The sequence below is a fragment of the Microtus oregoni genome, unplaced genomic scaffold (assembly GCF_018167655.1).
Source record: "Microtus oregoni isolate MIOR12 unplaced genomic scaffold, Mior012 000000F_ref0000247, whole genome shotgun sequence".
Classification (NCBI taxonomy): domain Eukaryota; kingdom Metazoa; phylum Chordata; class Mammalia; order Rodentia; family Cricetidae; genus Microtus; species Microtus oregoni.
The window spans coordinates 84,174,201-84,200,393 of record NW_024543059.1 but is presented as its reverse complement, the minus strand read 5'-3'; the positions used below and the strand labels follow the sequence as shown (position 1 = coordinate 84,200,393).

At 37.9% G+C, this 26,193-nt stretch overlaps 1 protein-coding gene across 1 annotated transcript in view; it reads left to right on the top strand.

Annotated features, from left to right (window-relative positions):
• Positions 1–26,193, top strand: part of Dpyd (dihydropyrimidine dehydrogenase) — a 755,789-nt gene that overhangs the window by 20,074 nt on the left and 709,522 nt on the right. The window contains exon 2 of the mRNA XM_041647856.1: positions 18,941–19,051. Within this exon, the coding sequence (XP_041503790.1) occupies positions 18,941–19,051 (111 nt within the window). The remainder of the gene's footprint in view (positions 1–18,940; positions 19,052–26,193) is intronic.

Genomic DNA, 26,193 nt, shown 5'->3' with positions numbered 1-26,193 from the left:
CCAGTACAACAAAATTTCCATTGATCATTTTTTGAAATGAGTAATTCTTGGTTTAGGATTTTTGACATCTTGATGGATTTCAAGAAAGCTACTAACTTATGCTGATGTGGTTTCTCATTTGTCTTTTAAAATACATGAGCCAAATGCTTTTATTTTCCAGTTCATGTACACTTTGGTTTTGGGCATTTTACCCGTGGGTTAGACTGACAGCCCTTCCCACACCTAGTTGGCTGCCACCGTCCCCTTGGGCAGAGTGAGAACTAAGGAGGATGAATGAAGATGGTTTAATGAGGACAGTGATTTATTTATTTTTCATGGGAAAAGGAAGCCAGTGATGCATCGTGCAGAGAACATGATGCCTCTGAGTTCTTCATGGCTTTGTGTCTTTCCATGCTGCTGATTTAACATTCACCTTCCTGTTTAAGTTGGAAGTTAGAACTTCAAAAGGAGAGTGGAGGAGGAAAATAACAGTGGGTACTTCTTTCTTTGATATCCCTCAAAAACCCATGTTCCAAATTTATCTTATAAACTTCAGTTAGTTTAATGGGCTTACTGGAGCAACAGGGCAGGACTTAGAGTCTATAACTGAGAACTTGGCCCATTGAACAGTAGTAGGGATTAGCCACAGGAGAAGTTTATGGGCATTGAGGTGGTGTGTTGTGAAGCGCTGTTATAGACATGTTTTGAACTGATGCCAGCTTCTGTCTATCCACAGAAAATTAGCAAATCTACAGAAAGATTTGAAATACTAAATTTTGATGTTTTGCTCAAGGGAGTCTATAACATGTTAACCTGGCCTGTTCAAAAGTAGATGATTTTGAAATTAAATTTGTCTTTATTTTCTTCACATAAGATTCCTAATTAAAATGGGTTGGGTTGGTGGGAGCAGCAGGATAACCAAGAGGGTAGAGGAGCTTGCCAACAAACCTGATGGTCTGAGTTCTATTATTGAGATCTACATGGTGGACGGAGAGAACTAACTCCCATAAATTCTCTTCTGTCCTCCATCCCTGATTTGTGGTACATGTATACACAAACGAAAAATTTAAATGCATATGGGTAGGGGGGATGTTGAGAAATACTTTATTGCCATTTCAAAATGAATTTTGACAAAAAAATAGATTAAAGTCTCCAAAGGGAAGGAACATATATCAAAGTTTGCAGGAGCCCAGCCAGAGTCTGTGAGTTCTCTTTCCTGGAGTTAAATGGGCACACTTCCCATGATGTGTAGGTCAGCACCTATGAGGCATTGTAAATCAGTGAGGCTCCATTAAGTCTTGGTGTCACATGAGAAGATGGCTCTATGTGATTGACATTATATATCTAGCTCTATATTACCAGAAAAAATGTATAAAAGAAGAAAAAAGTAAAAAAGAAAGGAAGGAAGGAAGAAAAGAAAGGAAGGAAGGAAGGAAGAAAGGAAGGAAGGAAGAAAAAAGAAAGAAAAAAAGAAAAAGCAAATAACAAACACTGGTCATAGCATTCATGCAATCCCATATACTGGTTGGTTTTGGGTGCTAACTTGACATAAACTAGAGTCATCAAGGAGGAAGGATCCTCAGATGAGGAAAGGCCTCCATGAGATACAACTGTGAGGCATTTTCTTTTTCAAGTGATGTGATCCATAGACTGCTGGTTTGGGGTTCTATAAGAAAGCAGCCTGAGCAAGCCTTGAAAAGCAAGCTGATAAGCAGTGCCCCTCCATGGTCTCTGCCAACAGCTCCTGCCTCCAGGATCCTGCCCTATTTGAGTTCCTGTCTTGGGGAAGTGTAAGCTGAATTAACCCTTTCCTCCCAACTTGCTTTTTGGTCATGGTGTTTCAGCACAGCATAAAAACTCTAAATAAGATACCCTGTGATACTGGTACACTGTCGTCTGTGGTTTTAGGCATAAAAGAGGAAGACATTCTTTCCTGATGGGATGTTCCCAGCTGTCTTTCACAATAAAGCTGTATACTTTTTTGAGGGAATATGCCTGACTATAGCACTGCAGACCTACCAAATACACTCTTTCATGCTTGCATTTGCATTGGCGTCTACATAGAGAAATACCAATCATTTCAGAGACACTGGTTATCAAGTGGTAAATGAATGTAATCCTCGAGAAATGGAAATTAGATGAAGGATGCCACAGGTTGCCCCCCTCCACTGTCCCATGTGAAGAGACAAGCTGCACCTCACATGGAGGAACACATGTGGTACTTCACATCACAGATGCTCTTGACCTTAGCTGATATTTGGGATCAAATTGCTACCTCTGTAGGGGTGCCTTAGCTTTTTCTCTGTTGCTGTGTTAAAACATCTTAGCCAAAATAGCTTAAGGAATGGGGTTTTATTTTGCATATCGTGTCCCAGAGAGAGGCAGAGTTTATCATGGCTAGGAGGCATGGTAGAAGGAACCAGATTCTGAGACCTCATATCTTGAGCCATAAGTGATAGGGGCTTCCTAATCTCAAAGTCCAGCTCCGGTAATGTGATTCCTTCAGCAAGGCTGCTCCACCTACACCTCCCAAACAGTATTGAGATGCTGGAGATTGATGGAGGGCTGGTCTCATTCAAACCACCACAATGGGCTACAGGCTTTTGTATCACACACTGAACACCTGAATAGGAACAAGTTGTTAAGAGGAGGCTCCTCCCAGGACAGGCATAGGATCTTAAAGCAGAGAGAAAGTTTCAACCTAATAGTGTTATAGTGCCTGTTCATGTTTTTATGTTTACCATAGCCAGCATTTTGTAGCCAGTTTGAATAATGTGGGCTTTTTGCTTGTTTGGATAATGTGGGTATTTTTGAGAATGTTCTACCTGTTACATTTAATCCTATATACAACTGTGTGAGTAGCATGTGGCATTAACATATTAATTCTCTACCAAAGGGTGTGAATTTTAATATTAGATTGAGCTACTGGTTACCATGGGACACTGGAATGATTGTGTCAGGGTGCAAGTTTTAGCTGGTCTGGACTGGGTATTTATTTCTAGTCTTCCTCTTGGCCACTTTGCTTTTGTTGGGTGCTAATTCTGTAGGGTGTGTGGAGAGCATCTCAGATCCTACCCTTTGCCCTACCCTTCTGCCTCGTTTTCAGTTGTGGAGACAAAGCTGGGAGTTCTGGGATCCTAAAGCCATAAAGATTTGTAGAACAGAATACAGAGCAGAGAACTACTCAGAAAGGAGCAGAGCTCCGCTTCAGTAGCTCCCAGAGTAAAGATAAGCACTACTAGGTAAAGACCAGTCTGAGGGAAGGAGCATGGGAGGTATCTGCCACTCGCAGAGGCTTGGGATTCTGCCTTCTTCTTACAGCATGCTGCTAAACTTGAAAATGTTATCATTCATAGAACATTAGGTACTCATAAGTTTCTTTTCTCAGCAATGGGAAATAATTAGGCTTAGACCAAATGCTGTTGAAGTGCTAGTTCATAAGCCTCAAGACCAGTTCCTGAAAGCAGCAAATGTTTTCCAGATATTTTGTCTAAAAAAAAAAAAAAAAAAACCTCAAGAATTTGTAAGGATTATGAAATCATTGCATGCCCAGGCCATGAAAATTCACAATAACTGTCATCAATCTAAAAATATCCAGGCACTATAAGATGTAGGAAAAGATTATGTATTAAATAAATTCAATGAGTCAAAGCAATCTAAAATGGAGACAAATGTTAGGATGGACAAATAACTACATTAAAGTAGTTACAGCTTTGGCTTGTTTGTACAAAAGCTATGTGGAAGCCTGGAAGACAGTAGAAGAGCCAATTGTTTCTCTAGAACTGAATTGGTTCAAAGGCAGGGTAGGCACTGTGGATGAAAAGACAATTCTAAGACAGCAGTAGCACCTATCCAGAATGAAGCACACTGTTGTGGTTCAGAGCTACGTTAACTATGTAAAGATGTGTTGAATACCTTTCACCTTGCCTGCCTAAGGCTCCTTATTGATCTATTAAAAAGCTGAACTGCCAATAGCTAAGCAGTAGAGGGATAGGTGGGGCTGGCGAGTAGATAGAATAAGTAGTAGGAAGAACCCAGACTAGAGAATGATAAGAGAATGAGGGAGAAAGAAAGGGAGGTGCCCAACCGGGGCCAGCCAGCTAGGCAGCCACCACGCAGTCAGACATGGAAGAAGCAGGAAATATAGAATATATAGAAATAAAGAAAGGTAAAAGGCCCTGAAGCAAACGTAGATGAAGAGGGGCAGGTTAAGTTAAAAGACCCAGTGGGGCAATCATGGCCAAGCATTCATAACTAACAATCAATTCTCCATGTCATGAGTTGGGGGTTGGCAGTCTGAGAAAGCCTGCTGTGTCACAGAAATGGGGAAAATGATAGCTAGCTAAATGAAAGTAAAACATTACTGTCAATTACCTGTAGGATAACGCTGGGTATCTTCGTGTGTCTATTGTGAATTGATTCTCTCAAAGACTGTTGCAGTGGAGATGGAAGAGGACAGGAAACTTATTTGGAAAAAAATTAATCCAAAGAGCTAAGAAGCCCAGTGGAGTCCAAGATGAAATAGGTAGAAAAACTACACCAACAAGGCAATCCTCAAATCGCCCATATCTGTGGTAAATAGAATCATCATGTCATCTGTAAAGGAAATAAAAAGGTAAACAGGGAACCAAAGAGCAAAAATGAGGCCACCGGGGCTTGAGGTGTAACTCAAGTTAGTAGGGTGTTTGTCTAACATGTGTGAATCCATGGGTTTAGTAACTAGTGTTTTACAAACTGGAAGTGGTGGCTCAGGTTTGTGAGCTAGCACTCAGAAGGAGAAGGAAGGAGAACAGAAATTCATGGTTAATCTTGACTATGTTGTGAGGTAGAGGAGTTGGAAGTCAGTTTGGGATCCAAGAGACCTTGATTTAAGCAAAACAACAGCGGCAGACACTCATATGCAAAGTAAGGAAGTTGGGGATTCTTCCTTGTGATCAGAGCAAGTGAGAAGACAGCAAGGAGCACACTTCTGTGAGAGACAGACACACTCTCTCATATGAATTCTGTATTTAGGACCATTACCATTCAAAAGTAAAATGAAATCATGACCTCCTCACATACGCAAAAGCAAAATTTGTCACAAGCTGACCCATGCCACAGGAGAATGTAGAGGTAGGCACATCCTGCTGGTGGAAACAATCAGAGTGTGTGGAAATACATTCAGGATTTCAAAAAGGAATATAGAATTGTAAAAATGGCAAAGGTATAAATAGCCGTCTGGTTGTTTATCCATGACTTAAGTCTCATTACGACAGTCAACTGGTTTAGGCTTTTGTTGTTTATTTTTTGTTTTGACTGTTTCTTATTTAAATACATTTCGTTATAATTATGTGTGCCCCCATTACCTTCCTTTTTCTGTTCCTCATTCAACACTTGTCTATTCCTTTCTAATTACTCAACCATTTCTGCTACCAATATTTGTCTCTTTGTATGTGTGCACATGAAAATCTTTTAAACATCAAATATCGTGGAACACGGGAGGTGGCTCAGTGACTCATAGCAATTACTGTGAATGTAATATGACCTCACTTCAAATGCCCATCACCTCCATGAGAACTATGCATGATCATGCATGCTAGTCGTACCAGCTAGGGGAGGTGGACACGGCTGGATTCCAGGAGTTTGCTATCCAGTCTAGTGTAAGTAGCTTCCCATATAGTGAAAAACACTATCTCAAAAAGAAGGGAAGGGGAGAACAGTGTAGAGCTCAATAAAAATCAATAAAAAAAGATCAAGCCAAATTAGGAAAATAAAACAAAACTAAACAACAACAACAAAAAGTAAGGCAGAGTGTAGTACACGGTGATACCCAGTGCCTTCCTCTGGCCTTTACATGAGCATGCACACACACATATATGCACACACACATATATGCACACACACACACACACACAAGAAAATATTCATAAGCAAACAAGCACAAATTTAAAAGGCATAGCGTGATTAAACTTTGAAAAATATTGAATTAAGAGACCAATTACAAAATAACCCTAAATTTTATGTAATTCATTTATATAACATTTCCAAAATCTGCAAATTCATAGAATTCAAATGTAAATGAATGGGGCAGTTATGAACATTTGTGGGATGACTGTAGATAGGTACTTGCTTATTTTCTCAGTGACATGCCTAAGAAATGTTCTGAAATTTATTATCTTGATGGTTGCACTATTTTGTAAGAAGTACACTAAAAATTATCAAATCAGACCTGTCAAATTAGTGAATTGTGTGATAAGTGAATTAGGAAAGGTACCGAGGAAAGAAAAAGACACCAGGTATAAAGCAAGAAACACTGGCAATGAATATCACAGAAAGACTGTGGGCTCTGTGGTCATCCCCAGAGACAGACATAGAAAGCATGTTTTTTTCAATGTATTTTCAGTGTAAACTGGGTGGTTGAATGGATTCTATCATTTTCCTACTTATACAATAGCATTTTATGATGTTTTGTTTGTCTGTTTCTGTTTAGTCAGCAAAGGGACATAGACACACACACACACACACACACACACACACACACACACATGCCATTCTTGCATTGAGTCTGAGGGAATCTATTCTGTTTACTTATTGAAAAAAGTGTCAGTAAAGAAGCCAAATTACCGTTCTTTAATTAGGAGAGTGAAAGTGGCAGAGTAATTATATGCACTAATTTTGTGTCATTTTAAAGTTATTTCCTACAGTAAAGTATCAATTTCTAATAGACCTAGTTTCAATGCTAGATATGATTTCCTTATAGGACAAGAACATTTTATATATCAGCAAATTTTTTTAACCCATGATTTAAATATATATATATATATATATATATATATATATATATATATTTGTAACATATTTTCCTGTTACAAATATGTCTCTCCCTGTGAGGCATTGGGCATTTTCTGTAGTTTCCTTGCTACTAGTGATAAATTCTCTTTCTTGCGCAGGATATCTTTGTAGAGGATCAGCTTTTGAAGTTTGAATGGTGCAATGGGGCACAGGCTGTTTACTAGACTGACGTTGCTCGTGCAGATCCTATACTTAGTGACCATGCTTGACTTCCTTTTATTTTCAGTGCAGCTCCTTCTCCCCATTGGTTTCCAGGTTCTCTTGCTTTGGGGGCCATGTTTTTTATACCTTGTATACTGAGATTCGAAACTTCCACTCTAGAACATCAAAGAGTCAGTAAGTGTGGTGTTGCCTTGACTTTCCCATTGGAAAGTGTTGATTTTGGAACAGCTCTGTTCTGCTGCTGATTACACCTTGGCAGGAAAGTAAGACCAAGGGACCTCCCTCCTTTTACAGGGCTGTTAATCATTACCAGGCTTGAAACCTTTGTAACTGCTGACAAGTTGTGAATGTTGTCTCCTTTGTCTTCTGAAACAGAAGGAGAGAATGACAGCAAAAGGAAGACAGGATTCTGTTTGTCTTTCTACTGGGAATGTCCTTTTACCTTCCAGCAGGAGGTTTTTCTTTCAGATTTTTTTTTGCTAGGATTTTTATCTTGTTAATGTGTATGTATGTATACATATTTATTTTTGAACACACACAGATAGATAGATAGATAGATAGATAGATAGATAGATAGATAGATAGATATTACAATCACGAATGCTTGCTTTTGTGTTTCCCTGGGCAGTCTGATGGTAAAAAAGCATACTCACATGATATCCTATCCTGTGTGGAAGGAGTAGCAAATAGTGCTGCTTCTTTTGAGACTCATGGGTGTAACAGAGCAGAGCAAAGACTGATTTTTCAGTTGTGGAAGAAATGGTTTTGAGTTAGAACTAAGGTGTTCAATGTAATGTAAGGCAACTGCTTCTTGGTGATGCAAGCAAAGGTTTGGCATTAAAATTTTATGTCTGGAGCGAGTAACGAGTAGTTTAACATGGAGAGTTTGATCATAGTGCAATCCAGGTAGCCTCAAAAGGATCTTGTATAGGCTGAGGTAGAAAGAGCAAAGGCCCATCTGCATGTGACTGACATGAACAGGCATGCATGAAATGAATATGCAAAGGAGAATCCATGTAGACTAGCCAATGTGTGCATGTTCACAGAGAAAAGTGTGGTATTTTTGATGAGAGAGAGAGGGAGATATGGGGGTGCTGTGAGATTTTGTAAGGAAAGACAGTGCATGGATATTTTTGATTTAGATGAATTTAAGTCATGATAGACCATGCCTGCAGATAGGCTATATGACAGTACATTACAATGGCTGACTGAATTAGGGAAGATCCAAGAGCCCTTTGTTGTGACCTAGCTGAGTAGAGAATTTATAGCAGCAAAAACAGTGTATAGAAAGTGAGGCCTTGGGGTAGTGGCGTGACTCACTTGGTAAAGGGATCATGAAATAAGTATAAAGACCTTAATTCAATCCTACACAACCTACAAACCACAGGTTTAATGAGAGATCCTGCCTCAAAAGCTAAGGAGAGAAGTGGTTTTGGAAAACACATGACATTACCTTCAAACCTTCACATATGCATACAAACATATGCAGGCTCACGTTTATGTGTGTGTGCACACAAATGTATACCCAAGAAAAAAGAAAGAAACCAAACAGAGCAAGCTTCTGGATACAAGATTGAAATAAGAATGCTGTGTATTTGTAAACATTATAAGCTAAGCCTCACTCCAGATCCGGAAGAACAACACGACACTGTATGATTTCACAGCTTCTATTCTGAAGAGTCTAGCTCCCCACCTTCCCCTACTAGCGTCCTTCTCAGAGCCCCTTCCTTGTGCTCATCCTCCAGTTAAAAAGAAAACTACCTTTGATCACTCTAGTTCTTATTGTAATGCAAACTGCTTGCTAGTTCACGTGTTTCCTTTTGGCAGTTAGTCCTATAGTCAGCACACAATCTGTCAATATATGATTGATTATTTTTTAAAACAAGTTACACATTCAGTTTATTTAATTTTTAAAATCATAAGCTTTACTCAGGTCTTGCTTTGTCCTTGGTCTCTGCATCTTTCCTTCCAGCTTTATTAGTTGACTGGTGCTGTTTTATTTTTTAGCATGTTGATATACTTTTACCTCCTGAATTCAAATGACTCTGGGCCTTGTGATCCAGTCAGTATGCTGTAACATGTGTTCTTTCCTTTTATACACTTTTAATATCCTTTTATAAATGCTTTCCCATGATATGTTATTCTTAATTCACAATGTAAAAAAGCCCAGCTAATACAATATCGTAGTATATTCTTAATGTTTTGTTCTGTAAATTGCTTCAAGAATAAAAGAAATAAAATAACTGTGAGCTGGTGTTAAATTCTTTGGTAATATTGCTTTTCTTTTCTTTTTTTCAATGTAAGTAATACTATAAAATGCTCAGTGCTTTGGTTCTAAAGTTTCTTCTTGGTACAAAGAAAGTCTGGAGTTGTTATGGTTCCATCTGAAATATTAAGATACTATTGTCTGTGCTGAAATATAATGTGAGCTGTGTTTTAATAGCTCCACACACGATAAAGTCTTTTCTGTGTCTATTACAGACTAATTGTATACCACTAGCGCTCATGTGTTAAAGCCTAGTTCCCAGTGTGTAGTATTAGGAGATGGAACTTTTTGAAGTGAGTTAGGGCTATTTAAGCTCATTAGGGTGGGACTTTTATAATGCCATTAATGCTTTTATGAGAAAACCCTGTGGAGGACTTACTCTCACTCTCTTCACAAAGAGATAGAAGGCAAGGTTAGTAATCTACAGCCAGCAGAAGGATCTTCACTAAGGACCAAATTGTGCACAAAATTGACTGTGGACTATTCTGTCTCTAACATTGTGAGAACAAAGTGTTTGTTGCTTAAGTCACCCAGTCTATGGTATTCAGGGGCTGTATTTTAATGAAAAAAAAAACAAACAGTGTCTACATCAGATATCATCATCATGCTCTGATCCTACAAGAATTGTGTAGTCAATGAATTGGAATCTGGTTCAGTGGCAAGTAGTTGCCTTGAATCAGTGCGAGATTTTGGGAACAGACCCTCGTACCAAGGGAAGCAAAAGGGAGACTCACAGGTTAATATCATATACGTTAGCATATTTGCATATATATGCTTATGTGTGTGTGCGTGTCCCTCTTATGAATTTTCAGTCTTTTAAAAAGAAAATGAACCTTTTAAAAATCAGTCTATTGAGTGGCATTTACTTTATAAGTTAAAAAACCCTGTAAATTCTGGCAAAGATGACTAGGGACTCAAGTGATAGAACCCACATTGCTTAGTTGCACAGACATGATAGATGTGATGTTTTAAGATGTGCGAACCATTTTACTTAGGTTAACTATTTGTTCAATGGAAATGAATTGAATTTCCCAGGTGATGTGACTAGCATCCTGAAACCGTTTATGTGTTTCCAGTTGATGAGTTTTGTGATGTTTACAAATTCATCATTTTTCTCACCCGACTTGTCTTTCCCAGAATGGAAATGTAATGTAAATTCACCCTTACATGTCTCGCTCCAAGTTCATTAGTTATGTACAGTTCTATGTATTACAGACATTATCTGTATTGTTCCATACATGTCATGGATGTTCAAGTGTGTATTTGAATTTCATGACACTTCAATAGTGCCATACTAATTTGCGAAGAGCATATTGGTATTTGTAGGCAATCTGCCTTTGCAGTTGTAGGTCAGGGAGCTATGATAAATTCAGGAACCCATGATCAATTTGATTTCATTTGAGGTACATCACATCTTGTCATTCCATCTTGTTTATAGCTTCCCTTTTGCTTGTTGCCTTTGTCTTTTTGCATGTTCCTATACTTTTAAAACAAATCCACATGTAAATATTTACAATTGACATTTAGAAGTACAAATGCCCATTAGCTGCATAATAACTAAAACCTACTAATACAACTAAAATTCAATGTGGAATAGGAATTTACTGCTCACCAGGTAATTTTCATATGTGGTCGTAATAATCAAGGCACACTATTACTAATCACTGTTTAACAGTGAAAGAATGAGACACTGTTGCTTTAAGTAGCCAGCAAAAATAGAAGAATTAAAATCTAAGACCAAATGTAACATAGAGCACTAGACACATTGTTTAGTAAGTTCTTAACAGGAATATTTAGAATATTTACATAATCTTTCTTCATCTGTTGTTTATTAATAACATTGAGCTAGACACTGTGAATAAAAGGAATATTGGAGTTAGTAGGAAAGATCAAGAAAAAAGGACAACTTTGCTTTATTAACATCACCTGGAAAAGCGGTCCAGCTTAAGGTGATGCCTACGAGTTCATTTAGAAGATGACTATGAACACATGAGAGTCCTTGGCCAGGACTAATTGCCAGCATCTTCCAAAGCCTTCAGACTCCAAACTTGCTTGTATCTGTTTTCGTAGACCTGAGGGACCAAATGAAGCTTGTTCTGCCCTCTGTTCTCCATAAAGCAGAAAACTGGCCACACCATCTCTGGGCTTATCTAAAGTCTCCATTTACAAACTACTTTGAAAATGCCAGAGAGATTCATTTAAACTCTCCCTCTCCTATGAGTAATGCCAGACGTAAGAAATGGTGAGGTAATTGGCTGCCGCTGAAGCTCAGCAAGTAAGTACCAAAGAGTTGGTTTCTATTCGCTAGAATTTGCTAGGACATAAATACATTAACCAATGGCCTACCTGCTTGCCTGTGAGTTGAGAGAATTTGCTTAGGTGAACATAGTGTACTGTTTCCTCAGGTGCAAGTGGAAGAAAATACAATTTGAAATCAAGATGAAGTAGGCATGACAAGCTAGGCAGAAGTAAAAGCAGCATGCTTTTAACCATTTGATTTCTGTTAGTCTCATACACGGAAATGACCTACAGGAATCTCAGAGTATGCCATCAATTATAAGATTTAACCATAATTTGGGCTGGAGAGATGGCTCAGCAGTTAAGAGCATTGCCTGCTCTTCCGAAGGTTCTGAGTTCAATTCCCAGCAACCACATGGTGGCTCACAAACCATCTGTAACGAGGTCTGGTGCCCTCTTCAGGCATACATGCAGACAGAATTTTGTATACATAATAAATAAATATAAAAAAAGATTTAACCATAATTTGAATAAGATCAGTTTTAATTCATCAACTTGAACATGTATACTCCAAATGTGAGTACATATGTATCATTTTTATAGTTCAGAATGGCACCAAGGGATAAGTAGTGTCACGGTAGGAAATATTTGATTGTAATCCAAATATTAGAAAAGATGAAAATCTTGATGGTACAATATTTAATGAATAAATACAGTCATGTAAACATTGGCACATTTTTTTAGAAAGGACGCTTGACCAAATGACTTCATGAAACTGGAATTTGAGCTCCCAAATGATACTCAAGGTCTAACATATTACAACCAGGGATTAGTGCTTTTATCCAGGAAGAGAAAGTGTATGATTGCAGTCAAACGATCACTCTTCACACTCTCTAGATTGAGGCACAAAACTCAGGTACAACTTTCAGTATGTGTGCTGCAGGACTCCTGAAACCCCTACTTGTAATGTTCCCAGAAACCGGGTGACAGTACATAACTCAGATTTTATGCAGAATCTGCTTGAATCATATTAAATCCTTTCTGAAAGCAAACAAAACTCATGCCATCAAATTTTCTCAAATTTGTATTTTTCTTCGGCCCCAATCACACCATTGCAGTACCATAATGCTTCTGACATTCTCATAATACTTCTGAAAATGACTGGAAAACTTAAAGCCAGATTCTTTGAAAAGAGAAAAGTCCCCTTCTATTAACCAGTAACTTGATATCTGAAAGGGTTAATGGGCTTCTTAAAGTGCTCAATTCATCCAGAGAGGGGACCCTGTGACCTGGTAGGGCCCTGACTTTGGTCATTTCTTAGGAAGAATGTAATTTAAAACTCTCCCTTATTATTCTGCCAGCTGCTTTCTTATTGATGATATTGACTTTGGGTTTTAAAAAGTCTTGTTTGGGAAAATTGTTTTGAGCAGCTCTCAACCACTCATATCCTGTATTCTTATTTTATATCACTTTTCATCTGGGAAATTATTAAGTCAAATCCTTGGTAACCATTCTCCACAATCCAATTTCTTTTTACCCAAGATCCATTGAATTCAACTCAATGCCTTCTCATAAAAGGTTAACCCAATTTTTCATGCTAGGTTATGCTTTATGTTTGTGTTATGTGAAAGAAAAGTAGCCATGATAAGCAGCCAATAAATTACATTCAGAATGTTTATTTCCAAAAGTTACATTTCTATGCCGGTGTAGATAAACACAATCATTTATCACAATATGGATTGAGGATGTAAAAGGTAAAATAAATACAGCCACATTTCTTGCATGATTCCCATTTTGTTTGATATAAATGTTGGCCAGAATACCTTTAAACTCATTCTTTCTTTTATTGACTTATATTATTGCATAGTACTCTTGTGATTCAAATCTGAAAAGGTAAGTCAAAGCACTGTACAAAAAATTATCTTTAGTTTTTTCCTATAAAATGAGATTCTTTTAAGTGTGCATTTTCTTAAGTGCACATTTGCCTTGGAAATTTTTCATTCCAAGGAGTAAACATTTAGTTTGAGTGTGAATGTCCTATTTGGAATACACAGAAAACTAGCCTGATAGAAGAAAGATATTCATGTTTGTCATTTGTGAGAATGGCTAAAATAATTCTGTCACTTTTATGCAAGTAAAGCAAGTCCCAAAGTTGTTAATTAAAATGAATACAGTGTATAGTTAAACTTGTCGAATGCAGCATTTATTGATTTTTGACAACATTATCAAGATACAGTTGCCATATCCTGCCACTCCCCATATAAGAGAAAACATTTAGCATTTTAAATATATTAATATTATTAATATATTTTATTATTATTAATTCATAATTATGCTTCCAATACACAGCCAGGCTTCATCACTCCACAAACCAACCACATGCTTTAGTGGTTACTTTCCACTTCCTCCACACATCAGCCCTAGGCAACCCCTGATCTTCAGATTTGTCTATCCTGGACATTTCATGAGAATGCAAGCATGCACTATATGGAACTTTCTGTTTTTTAAATTATTGTATTTATAGTGACTGTTCTCCCACATTATTCTTGTTGTCACTACCTAACTCCATTCCATTATGTTTGGAGAACATAATTTATTTTTTAATTTTCATCTAGGATGTGTGTGTGTGTGTGTGTGTGTGTGTGCGCGCACATACATGCATGAGTGTGAGTGAGTATATAAGTGATGTGTAAACCTGTGTGTTTTTATGTATGTGTTCAGTCCTTGCCTTCTGTCTCTTCTGTGACAGGGTCTTCCTTTGTTCACACAACTAGCTGTGTACACTAGGCTAGTTGACCTTCAGCTGCTGGCAACTCTCCTTTCTCTATAGCTCATCTTGCTGTGGGAACACTGGAATTACAGACACATGCTATTATGTATGACTTTCTGCGAATTTCTGGGGATCCGAATTCGGGTCCTTATGCTTGCAAGCCAAGGGCTTTATCTACTGAGCTTTCTCCACAGACAGAAGCTTGTTTTAACTCTAGCATAATTTCTTTTTGGGAAGCTTCATGCACATACCCATGAAGAATGTGTGCTCTGCTCTCTTGGGTTGCTCATTTTCTACAGAGGATTGTGTCCAAATCCTGTTTCCTTCCTTTTCTGTCTAGTTTTCTAGCTATTATTTAATACGGAGCATTATTATTGACTACTGTTATTGTTTCCATATGTTTCCCCTTATACTTTGTCAGTTTTGTTAAGTGTATCTTGCCTTGTTTTTTGGTGCATATATGTTTTGAATTATTCAAACTCCCAAATAGGTAAGACTTTTCTGTTATTAAATGTCCCTTTTACATCTAGCAATGCTTTATTGTTTCAAGTCTATTCAGAAATTAGAATGACCACTCCCATATATATTTTTATACGGTCATAATTTACATGGCAGTTTAAAAAATCTGTCAGTCTTTCATGTTATTTGTATCATTGAATCTATCATGTGTTGATGTGTTGCCTAATGACAACGCAGCATGGTTGGGTCTTGCTTTTTTTTATCCATTCTGACAGTATGTATTTCACAGTGGCTTCTAGAACCCCATTAGTGTTTATACCTTATAGGGTGCTGTGCTTTCTTGTTTTGCTCTTATTGTGCTATTATTATTTTGCCACTTGTTTTGGTGGTATGAGGGGTCTAACCCAGTGCTTTTTTCCTCTCCCTGACATCTGGAGAGATGGCATCATGGCAGAAGTATGTGAAAAGGAGAAAACTCATGGTGCGGCAGGGACCCAGAACTTTCAGGGAATTGCCCCAAGCAGACACTACTTCTTAAATGTCCAGCCACCCCTTTATTGTTACCACACTGGCGATCAAGGTTCTAACATATAAACCTTTGGAGACATCCTCAATCGTTTCCTAACCAGAGCATATGACATAGATGCATTTATTCTAAAAACCAAGAATTTTTAATACAGCAGTTTGCCATACTAATCTTGTGCTTTCTGGACGTAGGAGATGTGCTTTGTTTAGTGCCTGGGTAGATGATTTGGAGAAGTCTATCTCTCCTACAGTCTGTATCTCTGACATCTCTATATGGTACAGGTTTTTTTTTTTTTTTGTGTGTGTGTATGTGTGGTAAAAGCACATTTGGGTTTGTTTGTTTTTTAGAAAACTTGCTCTTTGAAATCTCATAGATGCTAATAATGCATTTTGATTATTGTCATAGGCACCCTCTTTTATCCCCCTGCCACTCCTGTTGATGCTCCCCCCACCCACTCCACACACGTTCCTTTCCTATACTTATAAATTTTGTTTTGGTTTGTTTTGTGATGCACTGGGTTTACCCAGGGTCTTCTGTACCCTGGGGTTTGTACAGTGGTTTCTATAGAGCTCTCGTATGCCTCCTTTTCGGTTCCTTCTGAATCTTTGTCAGTTCATATTGCTAGCACACTTAGTTTGTATAGCACACCTATTTTGTATAGTTCCCAGAAGTATCAATAACCCTGTCGTATGCTTCAGTTGAATTTGGACTTATTGGTGAGGGTTGCTTTTGAGGTGAGTTTTTTTAAAGGGCTTTTGTTAAGAGCTTGTTTGACCTGCTTCTCCTGTTCTCCCTGGTGAATTCTCTGCCATGTTAACTATATTTATTATTTTTTTTTCTGGAAGATGTCGTACTTCCTAATTGTTTGCCATCAAAGTCTCAATTGCTCAGAAGACTTTTAGGCTTGAACTTCCTCATATAGGTGTTCAAGTGAATTCAGTTCATGTGGAGAACTGCCTGTTCATGCCACTGTCTTTTCCTTTAGGGCATCTCTGTTCCACAGCTCTATTCCTCCATTACCTGGGGTAATGATAGTGCCTGTTCCTCCAAAGGGACACCTAACTTTATAACCAGGGTGCTGGGTCTGATCAGCCATCTTTGGTTTTCTCAGTGAGTTTCTCCTCCTGTGCAGGCTTTATCACCCTGTGATAGTAAATGTCTCCAGTGTTACCAGCAGTTTTTGCTAGCATGGTTCCCTCAAGGTGGAGCCTATAGTCAATCAGTGAGAGCTGACGTGAGTTCAAGGAACTCTGGGCCACTAGGCTCTATTTTCCTGAGTTTGTTGTCTAAGTGATTGGAGGTGGGGTTCTGAGAAATGCTGACAGAACTTTCTTCCCTGAGAGGCACTAGGGATACCAGAGTCTCCAAGTGGATGCTGGCACAAAAAACATTTTACTGTGTTGGTTATACACTCTTGGGGTGGATTAGTGTGACATGGACCTGAGAGGGGGAAGACAGTGGTGGCTGGTATTTCAGACTTTCATTAGACCCTCAGTTTTCTTTCTGAGTTGCAAACTGTCTTCAATTGATGTGTATTTCTGCTGTTGTTGTTTTTGTTTGTTTGTTTGACATTAAGACAGTTTCCAGAGAAGTTAAGGGCTGTTGTCATCAGCTGTATTGCTGAAGTAGATCTACATGGGTCCTGAGGGTCCTACTTTGAATGCGATCTCTCGGGTGTTTATCTTTCACAATAAAGTCAAGGCCTCACACTGATTCTCTCTCATTTTTTAAACTTTTGGAAAATGATTTAATTCTTTTTTTAAATTACGTTTTGTGTGTGTGTGTGTGTGTGTGTGTGTGTGTGTGTGTGTATACCTCTCTGCCAGGGTTTATGCACAGAGTCAGAGTTAAAGCAGATGTGTGCAGATATGTGCAAATGTGTGTGTAGCTTCTCAGAGCTGATGCTAGGTGTTTTTTTTTTTTTCAATAACCCTCTCCACTGTATTGAAGCGATATGTCTTGTGTGTGTGTGTGTGTGTGTGTGTGTGTGTGTGTGTGTGTATACCTCTCTGCCAGGGTGTATGCACAGAGCCAGAGTTAAAGCAGATGTGTGCAGATATGTGCAAATGTGTGTGTAGCTTCTCAGAGCTGATGCTAGGTGTTTTTTTTTTTTTCAATAACCCTCTCCACTGTATTGAAGCGATATGTCTTGTCTAATCTGGATCTCACCAAGTCTAGGCATTCTTGCCAGCCAGCTTGCTTTGGAGATCCCAGTCTCTGCTGCTGGAGGGCTGCAAATAATGGTACCCCGCCCCCCCGTCTGGCTATATACATGGGTCCTGACAAACTGAAATGTGGGTTCTTGTGCTTGCACCGCAAGCACTTCATTCATTGGTTGTATCCACAGCCATTTTTTTCTAATACTTTTCTCCTTTTTTTTCTCCTGTTATTACAAATTGCTTTTCACCATGTCAAAATTGTTCAAAGATATTAGCAAAAACGTTGACTAGGTTCAACTGAAACATTTATCATTGGAGATTTTCCTCTCTGGTGAAAATAATTTTTTTTTTTGCTGTTGTTGGTCACATTGGTTTATGACTATTATTATGGTTTCTTTTACTTTTGATATCATAAATATAATTACATCATTTTTCCATACACCTTTTCCTTCCAAAGCCCTTCCATATATCCTTAACATTTTTCAAATTCATGTTTTTACATTAATTATATTTACATGCATATGTTCATATGCATATACATATAGTCATAAATATAACCTGCCCAAACTGTATAATGTTACTTGTATGTGTGTTTTCAGTGCCGACCATTTAGTACTGGATAATTAATTCATGTGTTCTCCCCTGGAGAAGACTAATTTTCCCACCATCAGCTTTCCTTAATTTCCTGCATTTCTGTGTGTAAGGTTGGAACCTCATGGTTTTTCTTCTGTTCATTTTGACATGCCTATTGTTTTTATTAAGCCCATGGTTAATCAATCAGGTTGGTGAAGCTTTGAGGCTATAAGTTCTGTCATTATTAGTAGACACAATTTCAGGGCACACACCCTGATCTTCTGACCTTTTAAATCTTCCCACTCTATCTTCTACAATGTTTCTTTAGCCTTAAATATATGAGTTTTTTTAAAGGTGTTTCCCTTGCGCAAGATTTTTTTTTTTTGAGAATTATTAGAATGGAGATTAGAATTTACCATGTTTACATTTTTTTTTTTTTTTTTTTTTTTTTGGTTTTTCGAGACAGGGTTTCTCTGTGGTTTTGGAGCCTGTCCTGGAACTAGCTCTTGTAGACCAGGCTGGTCTCGAACTCACAGAGATCCGCCTGCCTCGGCCTCCCGAGTGCTGGGATTAAAGGCGTGCGCCACCACCGCCCGGCCCATGTTTACATTTTATCCAGATAAGCTCGATTTATAGTAATGGTGTTTTATTTCTTTATTTGCTTGCTTTTGTTCTTAACAGCCTTGGTTCTTCTTAGCTTTTCCATATATATTCTTGTTTTTGATATTGCGATATAGGTCCTGGTCTAAGTCTAATATTCTTTTTCTTCATTTTTTGAACATCTTTGTGTGACCTTTGAATCATTTTCTAATTTGTTTAGATTACATCTACTTCTTTTTTTCTGTATCTCATGTGTCACGGGAGTTTTCACTTGTGACTAAGTTTCTCGGTGAAATAGGGTAATGCAAATGCAATTTTGATTCATTTTAATGCCAACATGGTTACTTATGTTTGCTTATTGTTTTTCTTGTATTCAGAGTATCCTGGCTTTAAATCCTCGTGTACAAGCTCATGCAACGCTGCGTTCCACGGTGGCCAAGAAACTAGACAAGAAACATTGGAAAAGAAATTCTGATAAGAATTGCTTTGTAAGTATCATTGATCCATGATTTAGTGCTGAAAATGACCCCACACATTGGACAATGTCTTTTGAATCCTTCAAAATATAATTAAATATGTACAAAGTACTCCTGTGCTTTTGAAATACTTTAAACATTTTATATTTGAAAACAGTATCAAGCCATTATTTATTTTTTCTAAATTTGATTAACTTTAGCTTAAAATCGTTTTGCGCAATGGTGACATGGTGAAAGACATTCTGCGTCATAAGGTTCAGTGTCACTGTGGAAGGTACAATATGTTCTTGGCGAACATATGACTAGCAAGTGTCCAGCGTAAACAGCCGACATTTCCAGGTTCTTATCTGCTTGTTGAGACCAGGAATCACTGTGTAAGCCAGACTGGCCTCATATCACGTGATTCCCTCTATTCTCACCTCCTGAGTCCTAAGGTTGCAGCTTAAGTCACAACAAACAGCTCTGAATCTTATCTGTGCCTATGTCACGATCACAGACTGTGAGGTCATGAGTGGATGTTAGATGTAACCGCAAAGGCAATCTTGAAGATGTTGTTTTATGGGCTACAAATGTTTTAAATGGGAAAGGAATTCCTTTTTCCTGGAATTCCCCCCAAAAAGGATTTTTCCAAGATAATTAATGAGACTGTAGCCGGAGCTTGTTCGGTGTTTGTTCCTTGTATGTTTTATACATGCTGTTGCTTAAGATACATAACATTATTTTCGCCCTCCTTAGTTCTCCTTCCATTGGGACTTGAGGACAGTCATCTGTGGATGTGCTTAGCAATTGTTATGTTTTTCTTTCATGGGCCGTTCTGAAAAGGGTTTTGAAAACAACAAAAATACAGGCAGACTATAACATGAACAGATCTCCCAGTCAGCTGCAGCCTTGAATTTGGGATTCTGTTTTTCTTGGTCTACTCTTAGGAGCTCTGTTATTAACTAGGACATTTCCAGTACGGGTTTTTGAAAGGACACCAGGGTAGCTCACACTAGATCGTGTGATGACATATTGTGATCTTGTATAATGATGGCAACAATTGAAGAGCAATGAAAGCAGAATGGTATAGTTTGCAAACCTACCTGTTAAAGTCTATCAAGGATAACTCTCTCAATTCAAATATGTGAGAGCTATGATCCAAAGACATCAGATGACTTCCCTAGGACTTTTCATTCCTAAACAATCTAACATGCTTTGGTCCAGGTTCTATTTAGAAATAGAAGTTTTTCTCTATTACAATTGTTATTATCACTACTGTCTTAGGAAAATGATCATTTTATTCCTGATGTGGTCTCATACATACAGTTTCTTATTTCATATCTCCTAAAATATGAAATTGACAAAAGATAGTATTGAGATGTTTTCTTGACCCAGTATTTATTGTTTTAATTTGTAGAAAAGCAATTTCACAATATACTTGAGAATATTCATTATTATTTGTGTGATGTGATGGGGCTATAATTTCAAAACATCATTGTAAGGTAGCTTGAGTCATTAAGATGAATGGAGATTGTGATGAATGTGTCCACAGAGTTGAATCCTGCTGAGATCCTTCTACTTGTCTTATCAATGATGTCTACTTCCTGTTTTCAATGATTTCTGTTTTCTTGTAGTCTGACTCTTCTACTAGCTTGTTTTAATCTGTTTACTTCTTTAAATTCTGTCTTTAAGTACCTACATTTTTGATGTACTAAGGGTTAGTATTTCAACATACGTATTTTACAGAGACACAATTCAACCTATAACAATAACTTTAAATTATCAAACACACTCAGTAATTCATCTTACAGTAATATGTCCTATGGAAAGAATTAAGAATTAGGTAAACATTAATTATGTAGAAAGAGGATTATTCTAGGCATTATTTATTCAGTAGAGAAAAAAATGTAGAAGAAAATCCCCTGAATTCTAAATACTGAGTCTTGGTTAACTAAATTAAAGTAAATATATTCAGTGTTAAATTGTATGACCATTAAAATTATTTTTAAATACTTAATACACTGGGTTAAACAATCACAATCTACATTACACGCAGAGCACATTAAATATCTCTTTATCTAATTGCAATTCTGTGTACGTATATACAACCATAACTTTGTGCATATCCATAAAGAATAAAAATGTCCATACAGTTATTAATGATGGCTATCTTTGTGTTCTTGACTTTTTGTGTATTTTGTATTTTATGTAGTGAGTAAATATAAATGGGACAATAAGGTAAAAGCTTCCGATCTATGTAAAAATAATAATAATCCGTTGTTAAGATCTGCTGAAGATGTAGATCACTGTTCAAACTCCAGTGATTCTGATAGAATGAGAGAGAGCCGCAGTGAAGTTCATTCCTGTAAGGGGATCAGGACCTATGGTTCAAGTTGATTATCAGTTCGCCATCTGAATAAGCTTTTCTTCTTCTGCATTAGCATCCTCTCTGTGCTGATGTAAAGAATTGCATGAAGTGGTTATCAACATATGTGATTTGATTGTTACTTTCTATTCTGTCTGTACCTTTGGTAACACCAGCAGAACTCTGTTTCTCTAGTCCTGGGGAGTCAGTAAGACAAATAGCACTCAGAGAGGCAATACCTACTCTAGCCAAACACAAGAAGATACAGGAAAATGCTCACTAATGGGGCAAGTGGATAACCTGGACTCCCGCCTTGTCATGAGACTGTGAGATGCCCCAGTGTTTCTACTGGGGTGGTGTCAGAGGCCAAGGAAAGATCCTAGAATTTGACGTGCAGACTAGACTGACCTTGAACTTCCCAAGACCCACCTACTTCAACCTTCGATGTGCTCTTCTTAATCTGTGTACTCACACCCAGCATAGAAGTGTTCTTAAAGTTGGCTCTACCCCTTGCCTCCAGGAGGACATTGAAGAGCCTTCTAGTTCTGGCTGAGATTATGCAATATCATGGATGCATCTTGGCTCTGCCTTTTCCTCCTTCATTCTTCCTCTCCCTGTGGTTTTCCTGTAGAAAACTCAATTAATAAGGACATATGTCCAATCCCAAATCCAGTTTTGCCTCTAGGAAAATTATGTATCAGTGTTGAAATTTCTATTTTAGGACCTCACACACAGTATTGCTGCAGCTCTTCAATTTCTGTTTACTGGAAGACTGGTTCTTTCATAATCTCTCCCTCCCTTCCTCTTTTAATCTCTCCCTTTCTCCGCCCTCTTTCTCCTCTTTTCTGTGGTGTGTGTATTTCTCTGCCCCTTATTCTACCCTCTCTCCCTTTCTCTCCTGTTTTTCAAAACTGTGTTATTAATTGAATCATCCCCTCTCTGTTTTAGTAGCATCTTTAGTCAGATAATTCCTATATTTTGATCTCAAGCCAATGTTTCTATCTCTGTCATGATAAGCAAAGACTCACTGAATTCTCTTCTCACAGACCTGACAGGTATCTCAAATGGAAAATGCTGATGGTCAAATTATAAAATTACCATCTTGCCCCTGAAATTCTGTTCCCCAGATCACCACTCCTTTAGGTCTCTCTGGTGGCCGTGAGACTAGCTTCAATACTATCCCCTTCCCAAGTGGAGTCTATTTTTAAGAATTAGCACAGCTGAGGTCTCCTTTAAAAGTTCTTTGTTGACAATCTGCCAGGGCTTTTCCTGTTCTCTTGTAACTTGCAGAATTTCCTTTGCTAATCAATCTCAGTGGAGCTGCCTCTGGGAACTCTATGTCAAATTCAGCCTGCTCTTTACTTGTTTTTTGGGGGATTTCCTTGTTTGGCTTTTCTTCCCAGGATTTGCTAGTGGTACACTCCTTTTGCTCCTAGTTTCTTCATTGTCTTCCTTTTGCCTGTGAGTCTGTAAAGCCCAGTAGAGCAACTAATTTTATATTTCACTTGTCTTGCTTTTCTTCTTGAATGGCACTTGGAACATAGTAGGGACTTAACATATAACTATTGAATGAATGTTTGAATGAATAAATGACGAAACTGTTATTTTCCTAATTCTTAATTAGATTGGACATTAGAATTGCATATTTTCTCATGTTGCAGCAATTGGCAGTTCTTTGTGGATGTCTTGTTGCTGCGTTTGATTTCTGAGGAATGTGGATCCCTCAGATTATTCACTTTAGTTTATTCATGATGATATCTAGGCTGAAAAATAAATAAATATTTACTTAGACTCATTCAAATTACTAATGTCCTTACCAGTATTTCACCTCACATTCTTAGAAAAGCCAAATTGGGGCTAGAGAGATGGTTCAGATGTTAAGAGCACTGGCTGCTTTTCTAGAGGTCCTGAGTTCAATTCCCAGCATCCATATGGTGGGTCACAACCATGTATAATGAGATCGGATGCCCTCTTCTTGCCTGCAGGGAAATACTCAGATAGAAAAGCATATTCATAATAAATAAATAACTCTTTAAAAAGAAGAAAATACAAACGTGTTTATGGAAACTGACATACTTGAGAAGTTCAAGAAGGTGTGGATTGTGTTGCTTCTGTCGTTATCCCAGAAGACAGACAGAATGAAGATTTGAGCATTGGTTTGACTAGAGTCAGCCTTCTGTCAGAAAGTCATTGACCAATCACAGGGCATATCCAGGTCATGCTTGGGTTTCTTTGAAATCCCAGATAACGTTTTAGGGAGGTAGTGTGTAGTCCTCATTCCCTACCTAGCTTCCCGCCATCTTTCTACTCACTTAACTGATGCCCGAAACAGTCATGCTTTTAGGCGCCATATTGAATGCTACTGAGAGATGAAAAAAATCTACAAAAATATTGTATTTTTTAAAGACAGACTCTAATTTTGTTTTAACAAGCAGATGATTGGCGTCTAGGAGTACAGGAGTTGTTTTGTCCCAATGATGACCATTTTGAAATTTTTTGCCCAAGAATTTCACTATTTGGCAGCTTGCTAGCTTTCTATTACTAATTGGAAATTCTGAATTATGTAGGGAATTTAGGCTGGCAAATACGTTTGGACTGGGAAATGAAGCACAAGGCAGTTATTCCCAATATCTTTTAAGCAGGTGTTCCATAACCACTGTTTATTTTTGACATTTTGAAAACGTCAAACTGTCCTAATTACATAAATATTTTGCAGTCATTTTCCATGAGCAATTTTTGAAGACCAGAAAATATTGTGAATTATAAATTTTATCTCAGGTGGAAAAAAAATGAAGCATGGTTAAGCGCAGTGGGTCATTTGCTTTCAGACAGTCAGTTAATTTATTCAAATTTGTGACACATAGTAGGTACTCACATCTAAAAAAGATGGTGAAAATTTAATGCCCACTTAAAGTTTGTTATTTCAGGTTCTGTGTCTAAATTCTTGCTTTTTAACCTTCAGAATCACTTTGTGGTTGTGATTATATTTTATCTCCACTCCTAGATGGAGAACCATGTACAAGGAGGCCCAAGAAGCCTGGCTAACGGAGAACTAAACATTGAACCCATGTAATGTGGCAAGAGAGCTCTTTAGGCGGAGTACTTTACATGAAGCAATAAAAATCAGCCATTGACCTTTCTTTAAAGACAATGAAACTGGATAAGGAATTTTTGCTTTTGGACATAGATATTTTTCCTTGTGTGTGTGGTTTCTTTTCCTATTTATCACTCATTAGAATAGGCTAGGGATTCTGTCATTCATCAGTTGGAATAAATATGAGTACAGCATAGACCTTACCAAGGATCTGTCATATTCTGATGAAAAACACAGACATTAATAAAAAGTTACAATACTATTTCAAAGAAAGAACAATATGTTGATTTTAATTGTCAAGTAAATTTGTCTTCAGCTGGATGATTCTGGGATTTAGTGTAGGAGATGGGTTTCATGGGAAATATTGAAGGCGCCAATCTCTGGGACTATTCAGAAAGTTGGATGATAATGAAGATGAGGGTAAGGGAGTTGGTAGTGGCGTGTAGGTGTGGAGATATTTAGAAATTAGAAAGCATGACATGATGGTTGGGGGAAGAGTTTGGTTGGTAAAATGCTTGCTCTGCCAACACAAGAATCTGACTTCCAGTCCCAGAGTTCACTAATACAAAACAGGCATGGTGGAACATGCTTGTAATCCCAGAGCTGTGGAAGAAGAGACAGGCAATCCCTTTTTCAATGGATCTAGCCAGTCTGATTGCCAAGTTCTGGATCGAGGAGGAATTCTGTCTCAAAGAGAAAGACTGTGGAGAGCCCTTAAAAGTTGACACCTGACATTTTCTTCTGACCTTCGCATGCCTGCTTATTGCTTATTCATTTGTATACACTCAAACCCAAACATACAACATATATATACATATATATATATATATGCACAAAAAGTATGGCTTTGAAATTGAATTTGTTTGTCCATTGTTTATAAGCTATATTGATGGGAAATAATGAGTCCAGCATGTAATCTTTTAAACTTAAGATATGAAAATAAAGGATTTTGAAACATCAGTAGGCATAGATAATTAGAAGCCTGTGGGTAGAATTTTCCCGGACCAGTGTGTGGCATCGGGAGAAGGAAAAATGGTATATCCTGAGATTGGGGCAGGCGAGGCACTAGCTACAGATAGTCAATATATAGGGCTAGCCAAAGGCTAATCAATAATAGATTATCATAGAAATGAACAAAAAAATATAGGTAGGGCAATGCCTGTTTCCCCTAGCATTAGATCATATAGGGCTTTATGTGGCACTGAACCTCTTGCTCCCAAAGAAGGACAAGTAGAGTTGAGAAATTGGCTTAAAAAACAATCATGGGAGGTGAAATGATCTTAAAAGGGCATAGGCAGAGAGTGCCTATAGGGGGAGATGAAAACCATTTGTTTCCCTCCTAATGTGTGATTTCATCTGTTCCCAAAGAGGCTCATTTATAATCTTTTACAATTATGCTTACGATTTGCCTCGTCTTCTGGGCCTTCTTATTTTCCCCCTTCTCGGGTTTCCCTGGTCACTGGATGACACCCACTTCTATTGTTAAAGTTCTAAGGGATTCATTCACTCTTGCTTGGTTAGCTAGCTCTGTGGCATTGTAGGATGCAAGATGGAATATGAGTCCCAGTTCTGGTCTACCAAATTCCCGGTTCTCATTCCTAATTGTAAACTTTCCAACCTCATGAGCTTTGCATCACCTTGTGAGGAAGAGACCCCTTTCTACCTCGCCTCTTCTTGAACCACATTGTCAAAGAATTCTCAGACTTTGCATTTTTG